Raw genomic sequence first — 19,356 nt, 5'->3', positions numbered from 1 at the left:
AGAATAGCTCAGTAGACGACTGGAACTTCATACATACCTCGATGTATCGGATTAGCACCGAATGTTTAGGATGGGAAGTCGATGAAGAGACTTTTTTTAGTGTGGAGAAAGTGGATGATTGTAACACAGCGGTAAAGAGGTCGTGGAAAAAAACAACACCCCAAAATACGAATAGTATACAGATATAGCCCCATAGGTTAGCTTTTCTCTCAGCACAGTATGTCGTAATTAGTGTGGTTTAAACATTAAGGTGTTTGAACCACGTGTATAGGTGGTCTGTATCCCAAGGGATATAATAGGCCGGTGTATGTGGCCCTATGGTTTTTATATTATTATACTATGTTGGATGTCTTCCCGCAGACCTTTATAAATAATTAACAAGTTTTTATAAAGCTCAAACTCGGTTTGCAAAGTTATATATAGTTGGGCTTCCCGCTGCGTTAATGATGTAAATGTTCACAAACCGCAAAAGTTGGCGTGATTTGATTCACAACCATTTGGTGTGGTGTTTACGCCTTAGATCGCATTAGAGCAACGACCCGAAATGGAATGGACAGCTGCTAACATGTATGAAGATGACTCGGAGCTTCTTCGTCAACGATTCAACCCATTGTTGATCCATCACTCGCTGTTGTTGTCCTGGGCAGACGACGATGAGGATGAACTCGTCTTACAGGGATGTAAAATAATCCACCAGGCCGTTTTAGATGCCTTCTACAGGCAGAAGAGAATCTGTCATCCGTATTTGACAAGACCGTCATTGCTGCTGAATTCTAGATCAGAAACACCCTGGACAAGTTTATGGCAGAGTGATGTGGATAGATCTCTGATAGCAGTCACCTGATTTGATCACGATACATTCACGGCAATACTGGACTCAGGATTCCGTGACGCTTGGGAAAGAGGCCCCCTAGGACGAGCCGACGTTGACGAAACAGCAACACCTAGACCAGGACGACGAAGTTTGGATGCTGTAGGGGCGTTGGGATTAATTCTCATGCATCTGTCCACGGGGCATAGTGAGATAGCTTTACAACAGATCTTTGCAATAGTTCCAAGTGTCGGGCGACAGGTTAGTTTTTTCAAACCCAGAACGATTCGTCGCCTATCTCTTACCACTACTGCAAACTTTTAGATATATTCGTCATGCTCTGACGCTGCTCAAGGAGACACTGATGACAATGGAAGACGCTCGAATCGAGTGGCCGAGTCACGAACAAATTGTGGAAAACTCAAACATCATACATAATCGGCATCCTTTACTGCTGTCTGGCTTCGGTTTTGTTGATGGACTCAGTCTACCTATAAAGACACCGACAGACGAAGAATTACAGGAAGAATACTACAACGGATGGAAGAAAACACATTGTGTTAGTAACTTATTGGTCTTTTCTCCTGATGGGTGTATAATTTGGGCTAGCATAAATGATCCGGGTCGCTACAATGATTCTCGAGTCGCTGGGAACTTGTATCCTGTTCTCCTTGATGTAAGAACTCTCCGAAATTCGAGTCGCAGAGTAAACTTAACCATTTATTTGCCATCTAGCCTACTAGGACTCCAGGAGCATACTATTTAATCGCCGATACGGCCTTCCCTCGAGTGTCGGATAGGCTGAAGCAAAAAATAAAGGCTCCAATTAAATCCAATGATCGGCTAGCTCAAGATCCCGTCGAGCGTCACACTCTTCAACAATTTAGCTCGGAGCTGACGTCGTGTAGGCAGGCGGTGGAATGGGGTATGAGGGCTCTACAGGGCTCATTCACTAGATTGAAGCGTAAGCTTCCAGGTGGAGGAACTCAAAATGGTGATGATAACTACCGGATCGATTTAATCAGTACTTGTTTACATCGCTTCAATCTCAGAACTCGTCGTGTTGAAATCAATCAGATCAAGAGAGTCTATGAAGGCTTGTGAAGAAGGCAACAGAGCCGTGAATGGGAGCAATTCGGTGATGAGTGGTTGAACAGATTTCAATTTAATGTGGATGGCAGTGATTTGCAACCTGTTGCATGATGTACAGATAATTTTTATATTGTTGTGCTGCTCTATAAATAAAAATTTACAAATACATGAAGAGCTGGCTACGTACATAATCACACGAGCGTGTTTTTGGGCTTTTTTAAAGACAGGTTTTTTTTATTTACAGTTCGGAATACAAGCGTACAAGTAAAACACAGTCCATCACTACAGAAAGACAGTACTGTTAGATTGAAGGAGTTTGCATTCGTGAGGTTCACTTACCTGGTTAGAAACAGAGTCAATCAATTCTTGGTTTGTGGGGATGCAATTTCCAGATGGCGTTTCTACCATGACGGTCGGCGCTACTGGTATAACTGGTGCTGCGGCTGCAATAAAAGGTACCGGCGTAGCTGGCATTACAGGTGGTAGCATAGCAGGCATGCCAGGAGGCACAACTGGTGCAAGTTGCTGGTAAGGAGTATAGCCACGAGGAAGAGCAGCAAATGGAATGTCCGAGACATTGAATGCTGGCTGACGACCATACGGATTGTAGCGACTATCCTCAAAAGCTTCATATTCCTCAAAATCACGACGATTCACACCTCCACCACCTCTTTGACGATTATAAAACGCACCACTACCACCACCACCACCTCCGCCCATCATCATCATCATACGATTAGCGTCTGCGTCACTTTTATATCTGTCAACCTCACTGCTAAGACGTCGTCCTTCCATCTGCGCCTGCATCAATTGAAGTTCGAGATTATGGACTCGTTGCTGCATACGACTAGCTTCCTCTCGTGCAGCAGTCAATTCCGACTGCATAAAAAGACTGGACATTCTAGAATCTTCACGTACAGCTCCGTTGCGTGGGATCTAAGAGCTGGTTCATCTGATTCATCTGAGACTGAACAGAGTTCAGAGCCACGGTATTGGAGACTCTCTGTCGTTTCTTTACTCCTTCTGGATAACGTCGTGGTACCGATGGTGAAGAGACAGAAGAGGAGCCAGCAGAGGAAGCAGCCGAGGTCTTTGCTACGGATGGAGTTCTTCGATCTAAAATATCGTCGATGGTCGGAAACGGATTAGATTTCCGTGTTCTTGTTTTACAGGTGCGAGGAGTCCATCTTCTTCGTCTTCTTCTTCAGCATCCTCGTCTTCGTCCTGGTTGTTTGTCATAATAGGGGCTAAAGGCCTGGTGAATGGCAATACTGGTCCCAAGGGTTGGACATAGCGATGACATATCAGTGACACAATATAAGCTAATCTAATGACTATAGTGGTCTGCAACAGGTCTTTTCACTTGTTGCGGCACAAGTGCCCAAGTATAGACCACCTATCCCTGTGTTGCGTTCTCGTTGGTTTGCAACCGCCGAGTTCACAACACATCCTAATGTGAAATGCTACAATGCTACTACTATGCGAGGTGTACTGGTAATGAGTTACCAATTCACCGTGTGTGTTTTACTACTTCTACTCGTCTACGTATCCCGCCTTCACCTTCAGTTTCCTGAGAAGTTCTGGATCTTTAAAATCCCAGCCTATACATTCAATCGAGATTCTGAGGATACATTGATGGATGTACCGCCAATCCTCCTTCGTGCTACGTTGGTCGATAGTATCCATAATTCGTTCCAAGCTGTTATGATACAGTTCCACCACTCGGTTTTTCTTGCGAGTGGATTCATCTACATATTGGTGCCATTGTGGTGTCGTTCGTGCTGCAACTGGGCCTGCCTCTACAACTTTCTGTGGATTTTGCTTCTCTTTACGTTCTAGGATTTGGGCTAATCTGACACTAGCTCCATCATTCAAATCGAGATATTCCACCACATGTGCTCGAGTGATGGACGCTTCACTTATTTAGGAGTGCCGTTTACAGCTGCAGGAGTTGACATACCTCAACATGTCACCACTATGGCCAATAAAGCATTACAGGCCACGTTTGCGATGGGTGGCATAGGTCTTCATGGCCATGGATTCCCACCAAAGATAAATGTCCAGGTGTACAAGACATTTATCAGACCAATATTAGAATACGGACTGGCAGTAATGAGGCCGGATCAAGGGAATGTGAGCCGCAAGGTCCAGCAGAAACTAGATGTAGCGCAAGGAATTGTGTTAAAAAGAATACTTGGAGCCAATGAATCGACAAACCGAAATGCCCTATTACTTCTGGCAGGTATACCCAAAATCGAATATCGAGCTCTCGAGTTGAATGCTAAATGTATGGCCAGATTCCACGATGCTCCCGAAGACTGTCTCGTCCATCACTTTATACGTGGGGAAGAGCAGAATCCAACAGTGAATGGACTGCTTAGCAACGCTGCTTGTAACCACATATGGAAGAAAATAGTCAGTAACAAATACAGAAACACCGTTAACCAAGATCGACAAACCAACCTTCATGACGATAGCTCAACAATGAAGTGTCCGGATTGGAAACAACTACGAATCGCCCATATGGAATCACTCCGTACATTGGCATGGCCTGATGACGTTGATATGGCATGGATGCCTAAACCATCCAATTTTATAGGTGTTCTGTATCCCAAGGGATATAATAGGCCGGTGTATGTGGCCCTATGGTTTTTTATATTATTATACTATATCAGTTGCATTTGTTTAGTAATCCTTTCCATACATACACTATTGAAAGAGAAAAAAAACGTAGTCCAGTATTACCCATGGCGAAGGTCGCTTGCAAGGCTTTCTTCGCCTTGCTAGTGACATGTAGTTGTCTATGCCAGCTGCTGTAAACGGGACTCCTAAATATGTGAATCCACCATCATCCGACTATGGTACGATCTTGTCTCCTAGCAGCAGTATATCATCCACACTACCTCCAACAGCAACACATTTAGAAACTGCAAATCGATAGTCAAACTCGATGGAGTGCTGGAAGCAGATATCCAGCAACTTTTGCATTTCTATGGAACGTTTGGCCAGTAGAGCGATATCATCAGCATAAAGTAAGTTATTTATCTTTACCCCTCCAACATCGAAACCGTCCGTTACGTCCCTCAATTTACCAGGAAGGTCGTCAATATAGTATGAATATAGGAGCGGGGACATCACCGAGCCCTGTAGTAGACCACGACTCAAATCCACTTTGTCGGATTGGTTACCTTTTACAATCACTCTGATGCAGCATCTGTCAAACAATGACTTGGTAAGTGTGAGCAGCTGCTGGCTGACTTTTCGGTCCTCCAGGTTTGTCCATAGCTTAACTCTGTTGACGGTATCGTATACTGCCTTGATATCTAGAAACACGGTGGGTATGGTGCTTTCCATTTCATCTTCGTATACATGTTTGGCTCGTCTTTTACGGATTGTGGCATTGGTGCAGGGTGCAGCCTCTCTCTTCAATATGGTGTCTAGTACCATGATCTGATCCATAGTGGATCTGTCAGCTCTGAAACCACCTTGGGCAATGTCTAGTGTCTCAACTTCCAGTTTCATCCGCTGCAATAGTATTCTCTCCGTAGCTTTACGCAGTATACAGGTAAGCGATATTGGTCTGTGGGCTTCGATGCTATCAGCAGGGCCCTTCTTTATTCCCTTCCATAGCTGGCATGAGTTCGCAATGTTCCATTCAGATGGGCTAACACCTGTTCTATACATAGTTTGCACAAGTACATAGAACATGGGTGCTATCAGGTCTAACTAGAGGTTTTATCATCTCGGCTTGGAGTTCGTCTACACCGGAATCCTTCCCATTTGGCAAAGTAAGTATTGCCTGCTTGACATCTTCCAGATCTAGCCACCCTGGCACTACACCCACTTGAATAGGTACTTCCAAGATTGGTTCCATGCCGTGTGAGTCGTATATCTCCCTGTAATATTGAGCATACTTCTACAGGGAAGCTTCGTCAGGTTCTAATCTGGACTGATTAGGATTACATCCATTAGCACGACGTCGGCTTCTAACCGATTTCAGAACCGTGCACACATCTATACTACTTTGGCTTTCAAAAAGGTCTTCGAGCCTATCCTTCTTAACGGTTCTCAGTCTATCAGCATATGCAGCTTTGGTCTGTTTCAGCTGTATAAACCGGAATTCGAGTACAGGCCTCGGGCCCCTGATTCTCAAGTTTCGAATTCTTTTGTACAGCCGGTTAGCTTCTCGTTTAATATGATTGAGGGTCTCGTTCCAGAATTCTAATTGGTCATCCGGTAACATACCAGCATACTCATTTTACTTTAGTGTTACATCCATTTTCGAAGTTACAATGGGCCATTAGAGCAAAAACTCATCTGACACAGATGAAGAAGTCACTCTCTGATATGTACAATGGTAACAAGGCAACCGCCACGCCTTCCAACACCAAGAAACCACTAGATCGCACAACCTCCAGTCATTCGGTAAACGATATCGGCAGAGAGCTCGCTCAAGCTTTGGGAGGATGGAGCTCGGATGAAGATGAAGAAACGATCCTCCCTGACCAAAACGAAGTGGAGGTATACCTTGCTGCTCCCAGGGCCCCCAAAATACCCGGTACGAAGGAAAATCCCCAGTTGTATCAGCAGGAGGTACTAAGCTGGTGGAACGCAAAGATGGTTGAGAACATGTCGCAACTTCCACTTTCGCTTTTAGGACAATCAACTCCAATATCCAACTCTTGCTAGAATGGCAAGAGATGTTATGGCTGTACCAGGTAAGAGTTTTGCGAATGCACCTAGTTACCAATATTTGGGTTTCTAATTGACTCTCATAGCTACGTCAACACCCTCGGAACGCGCAGTTCGGATTTGATATCGGTAAAACGCTCGAATTTAAAAGAACATAAATCCGGAATGTACTCTGCCTACGAAACTGGTGGTCCAATGACGATTTGTTGACCAGTTTAATTGGGGATGATGATACAGAAGACGTAAATGGAGAGTTTATTGATTGTGAGGTGGAGCAGGAGTTGATAGAGTTGGAGTAGAAGTCGCGAAATAAAATATTTTGTCATCTTAATCTTAAATAAAACCAACAAAATGGCCTGATACTAGGTGGTTGTTGTTTCTTTGCGTCTATTTCATGACACACAAGCACAAGTCCGCGGACCTAGTGGACCTGCTCATGAGTCCGCGGACTCCAAGCGGACCGGACCGGACTCGTTGACCGGTCGGTCCGCATAGGACCGGACGCCGCTGAAAGTCCGGTCGAGTCGGGTCCGTTTCAAACACTACATGCTAGAGTGAATCCACGCAACGGAACAGCAGCTTGTTGTTTTTAAAGGACCTACGTTAGTGCTTACAAATATTTTCATTCAACAGGCGAAATCATGCCAAGAATGGCGTGCCTCTTGAATTTCTCTATCGTCTCGCGAGTGTGGTAAGTGCCTAAAGACTCACCCATGTTGGTTGTGGGGTTATGTCGATGTCTGTTCGTCAATTTAAAGAATGTTTTGTGAGGTAAATCACACAACGAAACTTGTTTGAATACTGAAAATTACTTGATTTAACGCATCGGGATATCAAAAATCTTCTTAGACCATTCCTTCGAAGGTAGAACCAATCTTGCGTCAGTTTCATCAAACACGCACAAACAGTATAAATATTCAGACAGTAAGAGATCCTTTAATATCAAAAGACAATTTACAATGAATCCAAAAAATTGAATATGTTTAAATCATACGCTAGAGCCACAATCTAGTGTCGTGACGACTTGCTAGCCCTCGACGTCCTCCTAGCCTCCAAATAGGCGGCAGCATTTTCCTGGTGCAATGAAGAATTGCCCCTCATAACAGGCGCAGGCAAAGTGTTGCCAGGCGAACTTGCAACAACCCGTATCGTCTCATTCGGTGATCCCCGGATGGTGAAATTGGCTGGTAGTGACGGTGGTGCTACATAACCAGGCTTTAGTAACGGTGCATGTTCACCATCTGGAGATGGTGTTGTGTTGGAGTATGCACTTTGTGGGGATGTGGATGAGTTTCGAGATATCAGACGAGTCAGGTCGAGTTCGAGGTTGTTTGGGTTGGGGTTTCGGATTGTGGCAGAGGGACGGACGGCTTGTGATGTTCGGTTTGATTGATTGCGGGCATCAATGTTGTGGATCAGGTTGTCTAGTGCGGCGTCAAGTTTCATTTCGTCGGTTTCTTGTGTGTGGCTGGGGTCTTGGAAGCTTGGTGGTGCCATCGAAATAGTCGGGTAGATGCCTAAAATGGTTGTGGAAATGGGTTTAGAAATCAGGTATTGGTATTGGTTTCTCTAAAGATGAATTCATTTCTGCATCAGCGTTTAGAATACTCACCATTATCATTCACATACAGTCCGTTCTCATCAATAACTTGCATCACACCCCCATTTGCCGCGGGATCCGAATTATTGTAAGCTCGTTGCGCCATGGCCGCAAGAAATGCAGAGTGTGATTCCATAGCTGGATCAGTCTCATTAGCTTGCATAGCAGCCATATAAGCAGCCCGATCTTGCCCACTCATAGTTCGACTTCCAGGAGCGACCAGTACAGACTGTGGTTCAGCCTCATCAATAAGGACTGGTGAGATTCCCATTGGCTCTACCTTATTGGATGAATTCGACGATGATCTGTCTTTAGTACCCTTCTTCCCTCGAAATGAATGACTGCCAGCTCCTGGGGAGACTGGCGACATTTCGGCGGTGTGGAGTACTTGTTGTTGTTGGCCGCGACCACTGTTGCGTTTGCCCTTGGTTTTGACAGCGAGTTGAGGTGCTGGCGCTTCGTCATCGTCTTCCCATTTGTCGGTTTTAGATTTCTTGCCTTTCTTTTGGTAGATGGATTCGTTGGCTGCTTCACGAGCAGTCTTGTCTGCGAGACGGTTGGCAGCTACGACGAATACTGCTAAAGATGCAGTACCACAACAGGCGAGGACTAGGAAGGCCATCCATAAAGAATCGAATGCTCCAACAAAAACAGTACAAAGCCTATCAAAGAGGAGTCAGGCACGAACGAGGAACAAAACGAAAAAGGATGCAATTTATCACAGGGTTATGACTTACGTATGCTCCAATGCCAGAGTGTCATTGGCAAGAACTGCACATTCGGTCAAATTGTTGACTTGTAGTTGAATTAGATCAGCAGCAGTCAAAATATTTGATTCCAAAGTAGTGATACCAGTAGTCAACTAAAGAATTGAGCCAAAACTATTAGAACATGTGTCATAACTTGACAATCGACAACTCATAAGGTTGGCAGAACTTACCAAAGTAGGGACACTACCCAAATAGTTATTCAGAACAGTTGTCAGCTGAGTATTCAAAGTCAGCAGGGTCGCAATATCACCCTGAAGGGTAGGAACAAATCCTTGCAATCCGTCTAAAAGGACAACGGATTCAGCCATCTTGGCATTCATAGCCGCAATGGTTGGACTGGTAGCATTGTAATTCGATATGTTGGTATACACTGGATTCCACAAAGTAATCCAGTAGTTCACATCGCCAATGTTGGGACTAGCGGGAGGTGTCCATGCGAAAGGTGTTTCTCGTGAAGCATCAGAACCGGTGGTGACTACAGTGTTTAAGGTCGTTAGGGAGGTGAGGAGGGTCTGCCATGCAGTTCCAAGAATTGGTCGCGAGGCTTGGTTCTTCCATGTGGTAGTGTTAAGGGAGGTGATATTTGTTAGGGAGGTGTTGACTGGTGCGAGTTGGGATGCCAAGTTGCTGGAGCTCAATGAGAATGTTGAGCTTAACATTAGGATAAATATTGTGAGTCAATCGAGTTCCGCTTTCGAATCTTCAATTTAAATCTAATAACGTACTTCAGATTCACAGAATTAACTAAAGAATTCAAATTCAACCCATTCAACAGATTCTGGGCTTGGTAGTGCAGACTGACAGTTGTGCTGTTGATTCCGTAGCTAGCAGGTACAACATTCAACGCAACTGCCACATCAATCAAGTTTGAGCCTTGAGAACACATGGCTTGAGCTTGGAAACCATATCCAATGTATTGGTAAGTTGAGTTTCCGAGGAGAGGTTGGGCGATACTCATGTTTTGGGCGAATGCGTAGAAGCAGACTAGAGCGACAAAAGAAGAAAAATGTTTAGACTGTGAGATGTCACGTGATAATGGCAAGCATTGTGTTTACCTTCACCCATAGCATAGGCAAAGATAAAGTGCAAGAGTGCCAAGAGGTATAAGATCACAATAAATGGAACGGCAAAGAGAGTACAGCTAGATTACGGAAAAGAATTGAGAAGCTGATTTTGTATAATACAAATGTGTCACACAACCTTACCATTTAGTGCCCTTTGGTTTCTTTGCAACGATACATAATAGAGGAACGAAGAGCCAAATGATACAGAGAATGAAGATAGCCATGTATCCGTAATTTCTAAAATGGCATTACGATCAAAAAAAACTTACAACCACATGACCAAATCAGTTACAATCACATACCGGTATGAATCATACTGCAAAGCCAAAATCGAATACTTGTTGATGTTATCCGTAGCATATGACGCTATGTCGCTGTTAACTTGATCCGAAATCGGTCCAAAAGTACTATTCACAGTCGTCTGTGCACCGTTTAACAACGTGGCAACCTGATTCTTGATTGGTCCAGTCGACTGCGAAATAGTAGTCGAAGCAGTGGTAGTCAACGAATTAAACAAACTCGTAATACTATGAGCCATAGTAACCAAGTTTGGCATTGTGGTGGCGGGTGCAACCATATTGTTCAAATCAGATGGTGTTGGTGAGACACCAGAGAAGTTACCACCGGCTTGAGTTACGTCCATGGTTGGTAGCGCCTGTTGGAGTTGGAAGATGCTACCAGCGTTATTTTGGGATCCAGAGAGGGTTTGTAGTTGGGAGTTGAAGTAGTTTAGGTCGCCGATCAAGGCTGGCTCGAGGATGGAAGTGAGATTTCCATAGTCCCAGCCGATTTTGGTTACGTTGAGGAGCATGGTGTCGATTGAGCCTTGCATAGCGATGAGGGTCGCTGCGAGGCTTGCGACTATAATTTTTGGTTTGACGTTAGCCAGAGCCAGCAAAAAATCGACAATATCACACAAGTCGCAATGCCAGTCACAAAGCCACAGTAGTCAAAAAATTCAACAGAATCCACATTTCCTGCTGCAACATACCTATAGGCGAAGCATTGGCACTTAAGGTATCCAAACCTAGCTGAGTCACGACTCCGTCGATGGAAGCTAAAAATGGGGACATTAATTCCATCTCTTGCACCTATGGTAACCTTCAAGTACTTACAATTAACGGTGGTAGAAACAACCCCCAAAATACTATTAGCACCGGGTATAACACTTGCAATCTTCAACTGCACATCAGCAACAGTAGTGTTTGTGACACTGAATATCAATTGGATCCCCGTTGATATCAATGCAGATCCTCTCCAACCACCTAGAATGGCGACACCTCCACAAGCTAAGAGTAGTACGAGGAAGATGATGGCTACGAGTCGGTCTGAGGTGGTGTATGCTTTTCTTCGGCGGAGTAGTTTGCGACGACAGCAACAGCATAAGCAGCAACCTGCGCAACCGGTTCCGACGAGAAGGAGTAGGATAAGGACTATGATGAGACATGAAGGTTAGTATGTATGCTTTTAACGGAAGGAGAAAAAATGCTCGAAGTTACCAACAAAAACCAAAACGGGCTAACGAAAAACGAAACGTTAATAAAACACGTTCAACACGACCTAACACCAGCAAAAAAACTCACTATATAGAACATAACAATAGTCTTGATATCAAACACCATCTTCCCAGTGACAGGATCCAAGATGGGTAAAGTTGTTTTGCCTTGCCTCATGGCATTTCGAATAGCACCACCAATGCCAAACCATACTGATAAACCACCCTGGCTAACCAGACCAGTTCCAGCATCAGCAGCTCGTTGTTCTGGAGTTAGATTGTCTCGTTCGATCAATGATACTGTGATGTGATGAATTGGTAGTTAGCAAAACAAATCGAATATGATGAATAGGTAACTGATAAACAATCATTCTTCCATTTCAGAATATCGAAAGCATTGCTCACTGTGATTTGATAGCGGTGATGCAGTCGCTAGACTCAAAAGTGTAGCCAACCATAGCACCAATTTCAATGTGCGTCTCGACATCTTTTTTAATATAGATCCCAGCTAATGGCGGAGATCTAGAGGTATATAAAACAGGCCCCAGGTATAGGTACAATATAAATCCTTCAAGCTCACGCAAAATATTAATTATGCTTTGGTTAAAAAGAAGTAGAACTCAACAGAATTGTTGTCTAGCAACGCGCTGCGCAAATTTGTTTGTTAGTGTTGTGACAAGAAAAACCAAAGTGCAAATATGTTTCCGAGTCTGGAAGACAATTTACCATGTACCGAACCCGGGAGTTTGCTTGGAAGACCTGGTTGACTCGGGTTTGGGAAGCCCCTTCTTTTTTTAAACAGTATGTTTACGGGTAATGACGTGCCACGTAAGCTGAAAACTAGGAAGAGGACGATCATAATATTGTAGTGGTGGGGACGCTGGTATGGTGGTGCTCAACACATGCTCTTTTGTACAGATTATGTCTTTTCATGGCCTTGACACAAACTCCAAAGCTGTTGTACGATGACGAGCAATTTGTCACCATAGTGACACCAGTATATACATCTAAGCTGCCCTGAGAAGACAGTGCATTGATATACGCGTCTTCTCATGACCTGACGTCCAACGAGAGGAGATCCAACAACAAGCATGTTTATTGCCTCTCTTCAGATCCTATAGGGACCACTAATCTCGTTGCTCCGAATGCAAAGAAGCCTAAAAGTAATCGAGAATCAATTCTGCGTATTGGCCAAAAAAAAGGAATGGTCTAAAGCTGCTGAACTGCATAAATTTGCTCACTACCACCAAATAACACAAGACGCTAATGCGTGTATACAATGCCCAATAAACAGCTAAAGACAGAAAACGTTCCGTCTCGAATGGAGTACCAAACAAAACCCCGCCTGATTTGGTGTTGATTTTTGACAGTAGTGTGGACAATCCACACCATCACACACACTCTCATAAGGCATCCATCACGAACTCTTAGATACTTGTACGTACATGCAGCCATCCCTCCCAGAAACCAGCGGAGTGACTTTGACTGTGGGTTCTTAGGTAATCGACTTCGTTCCCAAAGCATGTAGCCTCCAATACCAGACATTGCAGCAAATCCTGTTAATCTACATGCCATGCAGTCTTTTGGGCCTGCTCTGAGTCGGTAAAATTGTGTACAGTTAGCTCAAAATGAAATACGAATGGCAACAATGTTGGGTGTCAAGATGAAGTCGCTGTCAAACATGATTGATACCTTGATAACTGTGTAGTGTCTGTCGCCATTATCTTGGATGAGTGGCTGGATGCCAACGTGACGGTTAGAGTTCAGCGGTTTGACGACGTGCCAAGTGCCAAGTGTTTGAGAAGAATAGGAACTTGAAACAGGCACAAAAGGCACTACAAGTTTCGTGTTTTCGTGGAAAGACTGGCATCCGGAATATATACAGATTGAAAAACGCGTCGAGGTGAGCGAGTTGATTGCAGTGGTTTGTAAGTTTCCGTGGCGACTGATTTGCACTGTTTCTCCCACCAAAACATTACAGTATTAATAGCATAATAGAGATAGAGTAGAAGATGGGTAAAGGAGAGCGAGCACTAGACTTCACTCCATCGAGCTTGGAATATTATGGAGCCGCCGCCACCATCAACGATCCCTCGAAACCAGTCTATCTGACTCATGAAAGTGTCCATACCAAGGTCGAGCCGAAGAAACAGAAGGTTCATTCGACAGTCGATGCTCCCGCTCTCTGGGTCATCATCACCACCTATCTATCTTGTATGTACCTGTCACGTTCTATTGCACTGCCGATTGCCTTGCATCGTGTTTGATGGATCGGGGCTCCATTGGGGTGGAGACTTTTTTTGGTGGTTGAATGGAGGCATTCACAAACAACCACAGGAGCTAACCGCATCTTTTGTATTCTAGATGCTATATTATCTCTAGTCGGTCGGATACGTGATTTCATCGCCTGCTCCCTCTATCCTGAAAACTATACCCAGTACAAACCACGAAACGTGAGTTGTTTTGATAAGTGGCAGCTTGATATGAGACACGGGTCCATGTCCTGCTGCGGTCACAGTATACAAATAACTCACACAATATACACAGGGATATGCGCCACTTATGGATTTGGAAGAAACCCTCTACCACCGTCGCATATATCTCAGAATCCGAGACTGCTTCAACAAGGCCATAACAAATGTCCCCGGCAGAGTAATCACGGTCCTAGATCGCGAGTCTGAAGACAATAATGCTACCTTCTCCTACACTGGAACAACATCTGACTTGCTAAACATGTCTTCATACAATTACTTGGGTTTTGCGCAATCGCAGGGACCATGTGCTGATGCCGTTGAAGCTACTGTAGCTAAATATGGATTGTCATTGAACTCGCCGAGAATGGAAGTCGGTAATTCTGTCATGCATCGGGATGTGGAACAGTTAGTTGCTAGGTTTGTGGGGCAGGAGGATGCTGTTATCTTTTCAATGGGATTTGCTACGAATAGTACTACTATTCCTGCTTTAGCTTCCAAGGTAGATTGATTGACAAGATGATAGTCTTTGTCCACCACAAATCACTCACTCTCATGTTCTCACACAGGGCACATTGATTGTCTCTGACGAACTCAACCACGCTTCATTACGATACGGATGCCGTGTATCAGGAGCCACTCTAGTAACATTCAAACACAACGACATCAAAATGCTGGAACATGTAATCCGACGAAACTTGGCTCAAGGCCAGCCCCGCAGCGGCAGACCATGGGACAAGGTCTTAGTCATTGTAGAAGGTCTCTATTCCATGGAAGGAACATTCTGTAAACTCAACGAAATAGTAGCCCTTAAAGACAAGTACAAATTCTACCTATATGTTGATGAAGCCCACTCTATCGGCGCTTTGGGACCTAACGGCCGTGGTATATGTGACTTGCTAAATGTAAATCCAGCACGTATTGATGTCCTCATGGGTACCTTTACGAAATCGTTTGGAGCCGCTGGTGGATATGTATCTGGAACAAAAGCATTATGTGATCAAATCCGTCTGCATAATCATTCAGCTGTCTATGCCGAAACCGTCAGCCCATTGGTACTACAACAGATATATTCATCGATGAGCATCATAATGGGAGAAGATGGAACCGATGAAGGAAGACACAGACTACATCGCTTATCTGCCAACTCGAGATATATTGCTCTGAGATTAAGGGAATTGGGATTGTCTGTTAGCGGTGATATTGGATCTCCAGTTATACCGATCCTGGTGTATCATCCATCAAAGTTGGTTTCGATTTCACGGGAGCTGACTGCAAGGGGGATTGCTGTCGTTATCGTAGGGTGAGTACATTGGAATAGTTCATATCGCTTACGATTCATCGAACGCGACAAACACCGCATTGCACTTTGATTATATTCATCTTTGATTCCCTTCCCTAACCATTTTCATTTTACAGATACCCAGCGACTCCATTAGCAGAAGGTCGTATTAGATTGTGTGTGTCTGCAGCCCATACTCACGACGATTGTGAGAGACTAGTGAATGAGTTATCTGACCTCGCTGATAAGAACATGATTAGATACTGTAAGCCTACTGTAAAGGTATAAAGGCCGCCTGGGAAGGAATGCCAGCCTCTTGCCGTTAGTGGCATTCTTGTAGTCCGTGACATAGTGTGAAGGAGACAGAAAGGGATAATGACCTTTTTTTAATAATCTACATAATAATAGCTACATCGCCACGCTTTTCTGCAATACAAGGAAATTTGAAGAAAGGATATGATTATTCGCGGTGCGACTATGTTGGCGGTTTGAATTTTTCGAGATGAGCTTCTCACATCTCAACTCTAAATTGGTGATACCAAAAACTTTGAGATCAGGGGGGCGACACTCCAAAACAAGCTTTGCTGGGACGACTATTAAGCAACATGTTTCGACGAAGGAGACCCTTATTCACGTCTTCCAGGCTCCGCAACGTCCAAGAACGTAGAGACAGCGAGGACGCAGCCCTCATAAACGACCAAACTCTCGAATCAAACAATCTAGCTCACACAGAGACCAACACTGCGCATAGCACAGACAGGGAGCCCATACCGTCTTTTATATCATGCTATGTCGAATCGCCGTCTGAATCAACACTTACAAGGAAGGAAACAACATTTTTGGATTTGCCATTGTGTGATTTACTGCCGCGCATTCTTCGATATGTGGCTGCTCCAGATCGCTTAGCACGGACGTGTAGAGCTATGAATTATGTCATGGGAGATTGCTATCTACGGGCTTGTTTCGTTAGGGATCGGTTTGGGATGGTTGAGGGTGATGCGTTAATGAGGCACGGGAGGCTGATTGGTAGTTGTGATGGGAAGGTTGTTGGATTGCTTGTTACGTGGGGGTGCATTACGAACAAGATGTAAGTTAAGGTGTGTGTGAGCTTTCAAGTTTCATGACCCATAGTAACTATCGCTTTTTGTGGGATGTAGAGGATGGGATACACTCATGCGCCATTTCGTGCGCAAGGGACTCGTGTCCTGTTTATCTACGGTTATGGATGTCGTCATGAACGCAGATTCACGAACACTTGAGATGTACAAGACATACTGTGATGCATCGTCACGCCTTGACTTGCTGGAACGTGCTGCGTTGCAGAATCAACTTGGAGTTGCGATGTGGTTGGTTGAGAGGGGGATCGATGTGCATGCTAACGATGAGAGGTATGGCTGCTACGTGTTGACTCTAATTTTCAAACTATCTTTTGAGTTCCTTTTTTTGTCAGGGCATTATATTTCGCATCACGAGTTGGGAATCTGGAGATTGTGAGATATCTGATTGAGAAATGTGGATGTGATGCCAATTCCAGACGCGGCAAGCCTCTGAGAACTGCGGCGAGGTGGGAGCATGCTGAGCTTGTTCAGGTAAATGGGTTTTGGAGATTGAAATTTGGGTTATTATGTTGCTTCAAGTTTGGGGTGGCCACATGGGTGGCAGAACGGATGAAAAGTGGTCATCTTGACTTCAAGAGTTGTTTTTTTCTCCTTGACCTCACTGACACATCATCGATTAGTATCTCTGCACGAAGACAACAAACCCAGCATGGAGGTCTGAAGCACTCAAAGAAGCCGCATCATCTGGTTCCTCTGTCTGCGTTTCTATTCTAGTCAAAGGTAAGCCAAACCATCCTCGAAAAATCCCATATGAATCCCCAACTCACTCAATCCCTTTTCATACATTAGAAGGAGCATGTGCAGACCGCGTAATCATCGAAGCCTCCAAACGGGGCCACCTAGAAGCAGTATCAACGCTCTGGCATGCTGAATTCAATAGTGCAGGATCGTATCCGTCTCCACCGCCGGAATCATCATTCTCATCATCACGTATACAAACACAAGAAGAAGCAGTTACGGCCTACCGCACACAACAAGTCGTCCTTGAAGATGCGATTGTTGTGGCTGCTACTCATGGACATTTCCATATTGTGAGGTTTTTGTGTGGCAAGGTTGGGTAAGTGACTCAAGAATCAGTTGACTGTGTAGTCTCTTTCAAGACATTGGAATGACCAGTTGCTTTTTCCTCAGGTCTACGCAGTGTTTGTGGAAGCAGTTGCATCTGTTGGTTGACTCGCCGTACTATTGGTCCATCATTGATTATGTAAATGCAGAGAGGAGTGGAAGTGGAACGGATGGTGGTGTGGTTGTTGGTGCTTCGATGGTTGGTGGGTGAAGAAGAGTTGTGAAGGGTGAAAGTTAGAGTTGAAGTAGAGAGTTGAAGGTATCAAATGTACATAATGAGCAAAGGACATTCAGTTAGTTAACACCCTCATTGTTTATAAAATCCCCCATAAAAAATAGAAATAGAAGCATGTTTGCATTAGAAAGACACTGTGTATTATTATTAGACGTAGTCCTTCCCAAAATTGAAACAAGATTATTAAGCAGTATCAGTCTTGTAGTAAGACATGAAAGGACAATTATTAAGTATTGATTCTAGTACTTGCCAAAGAGCATTACATTATGTTCCATCCATCCCAAAACCCCAAGCGAAAAAAGCAACCGAATCCACCATTGAGTTCTCTCTCATCTATCGCTCCCCATTGCCAAACATTACGCCTCCTCCAAACCTACACTACCTCCTCAGCGTCGGCCTCTCATCGCCACTCTTAATACTACTAAGCAACTCTTCAAAGCTAAACCTGGTTCCTACGTCAAGTTCATCGTCACTCTCTGCGTCGGCAATAGCCCTATGCTGCCCCACCTTGAAACTCTCAACACTGCTCACAGTGCGTATACTCTTCCACTCATCGTCCGGATTATCGTACATGTCGAGCAGCGACAGCACACCTTCAGACCGTTGCATCGTGCTGAGTGTTGCTATCGACGCGCCTGATGTCGACCGTGTAGGCGATGTTGGCTGTGACGGGGGAGGTGTTATGAGGACGTGTGAAGGGATGGATGTTTTTATGTATGATGTTGGGGATGGTTTTAGTGGTTCCTGTGTCGTGGTTATGGAGAGGGGACCTACGTCGGATGTGATTGATGAGGATGTGGATGAGGAGGTTGGGATTGTGGTTGTGAGGGAGCGGGATGCTGAGGAGGCTGATGAGGTTGAGTTTATGGTTGTGTTGCTGTTGGACGGTTTGATGTTTTTCGTTGTTGTGTGTTGGGCGTTTAAATTGTTTTGATTGCTGCTAGACCACTTGGGCCACCATGTGCTATTTGTTCTGCCTAGATTCGAGCCTACATTGGAGCCGACGTTTGAGCCTACATTGGATTTGGTTTCACTGATTGCCGTTTCGTTTGAGTGGGTTGAAGAAGTGTCGGATTGTTTGAGAGATGGCAGTTTTTGGGATTCTGGATTGATGGACACAAGTGTTAGCGTGCTGTGAGAGAGTAAAGGCTCATAATTGCGAAACTTCTCGTGTCCCTTTTTAAATCATGTCCTTTTATAAATCACATCCCAACACAACCAAACCACAACCAAACACACCCCACTTACCAGCAGCAGGAGCCAGCACTGTCGGCGAGCTAATATACGACGGCCTCGACGTCCCAGCACTACGAGTCTTTGGCATCGCCGGCGCATCTCCCTCATCAAACCTATAGCTACTGGGTATATGTAAACTCCTCCTCGGCGGCAATCGATCCGCTATGGGCACCCGTTGACTAGTACTCTCATCCAGCGAAGCAAGCCGTTCATGTGACTGCGATCGTGATAATGTCGGTCGATCTTCTGTAGCGGGTGCATCAGCAAACCGCAGCTTTTGGTTTTTGCGAGGTTCATCTTTACTTCCAAATACTTTACGGAGACGACCAAACATGCCCAGCTTTGTGGTGTCAGCGTCCATGCGGATTCCAGTTGGTGTTGTGGGGCGAGTTCTGAATCCCATGGGAGATGTGGGGCGTTGGATG

General features: G+C 44.7%; 4 protein-coding genes across 4 annotated transcripts; 3 read left to right on the top strand and 1 right to left on the bottom strand.

The window, feature by feature from the left end:
• Positions 1-444: 444 nt before the first annotated feature.
• SmJEL517_g06157 (uncharacterized protein) lies at positions 445-1,915 on the top strand (the record flags this gene model as incomplete). The annotated part of the gene is made up of 5 exons (XM_031172083.1): positions 445-809; positions 882-973; positions 1,053-1,072; positions 1,136-1,487; positions 1,547-1,915. Exons 1-5 carry the CDS (start codon positions 545-547, stop codon positions 1,913-1,915), a joined length of 1,098 nt encoding a protein of 365 aa, XP_031021943.1. The 5' UTR covers positions 445-544.
• A 5,688-nt stretch (positions 1,916-7,603) lies between these two features.
• On the bottom strand, positions 7,604-12,011 carry SmJEL517_g06156 (uncharacterized protein; the record flags this gene model as incomplete). The annotated part of the gene is made up of 13 exons (XM_031172082.1): positions 7,604-8,112; positions 8,208-8,857; positions 8,933-9,057; positions 9,136-9,616; positions 9,691-9,949; positions 10,021-10,106; positions 10,171-10,266; positions 10,332-10,890; positions 11,021-11,086; positions 11,145-11,462; positions 11,529-11,547; positions 11,613-11,824; positions 11,930-12,011. 13 exons carry the CDS (start codon positions 12,009-12,011, stop codon positions 7,604-7,606), a joined length of 3,462 nt encoding a protein of 1,153 aa, XP_031021944.1.
• Positions 12,012-13,536: 1,525 nt separating this feature from the next.
• On the top strand, positions 13,537-15,653 carry SmJEL517_g06155 (uncharacterized protein; the record flags this gene model as incomplete). Its single annotated transcript, XM_031172081.1, has 6 exons — positions 13,537-13,738; positions 13,889-13,977; positions 14,072-14,497; positions 14,565-15,298; positions 15,415-15,559; positions 15,648-15,653. The coding sequence occupies 6 exons, from the start codon at positions 13,537-13,539 to the stop codon at positions 15,651-15,653; spliced, it is 1,602 nt and encodes a 533-aa protein (XP_031021945.1).
• Positions 15,654-15,882: 229 nt separating this feature from the next.
• SmJEL517_g06154 (uncharacterized protein) lies at positions 15,883-17,717 on the top strand (the record flags this gene model as incomplete). Its single annotated transcript, XM_031172080.1, has 7 exons — positions 15,883-16,364; positions 16,435-16,665; positions 16,728-16,866; positions 17,016-17,115; positions 17,185-17,452; positions 17,527-17,663; positions 17,710-17,717. The coding sequence occupies 7 exons, from the start codon at positions 15,883-15,885 to the stop codon at positions 17,715-17,717; spliced, it is 1,365 nt and encodes a 454-aa protein (XP_031021946.1).
• Positions 17,718-19,356: the final 1,639 nt, after the last annotated feature.

This window comes from Synchytrium microbalum (genome assembly GCF_006535985.1).
Source record: "Synchytrium microbalum strain JEL517 chromosome Unknown SmJEL517_scf0083, whole genome shotgun sequence".
NCBI lineage: Eukaryota > Fungi > Chytridiomycota > Chytridiomycetes > Synchytriales > Synchytriaceae > Synchytrium > Synchytrium microbalum.
Note: the sequence above shows the minus strand (reverse complement) of the source record. Positions and strands in the feature narration are given on the sequence as shown.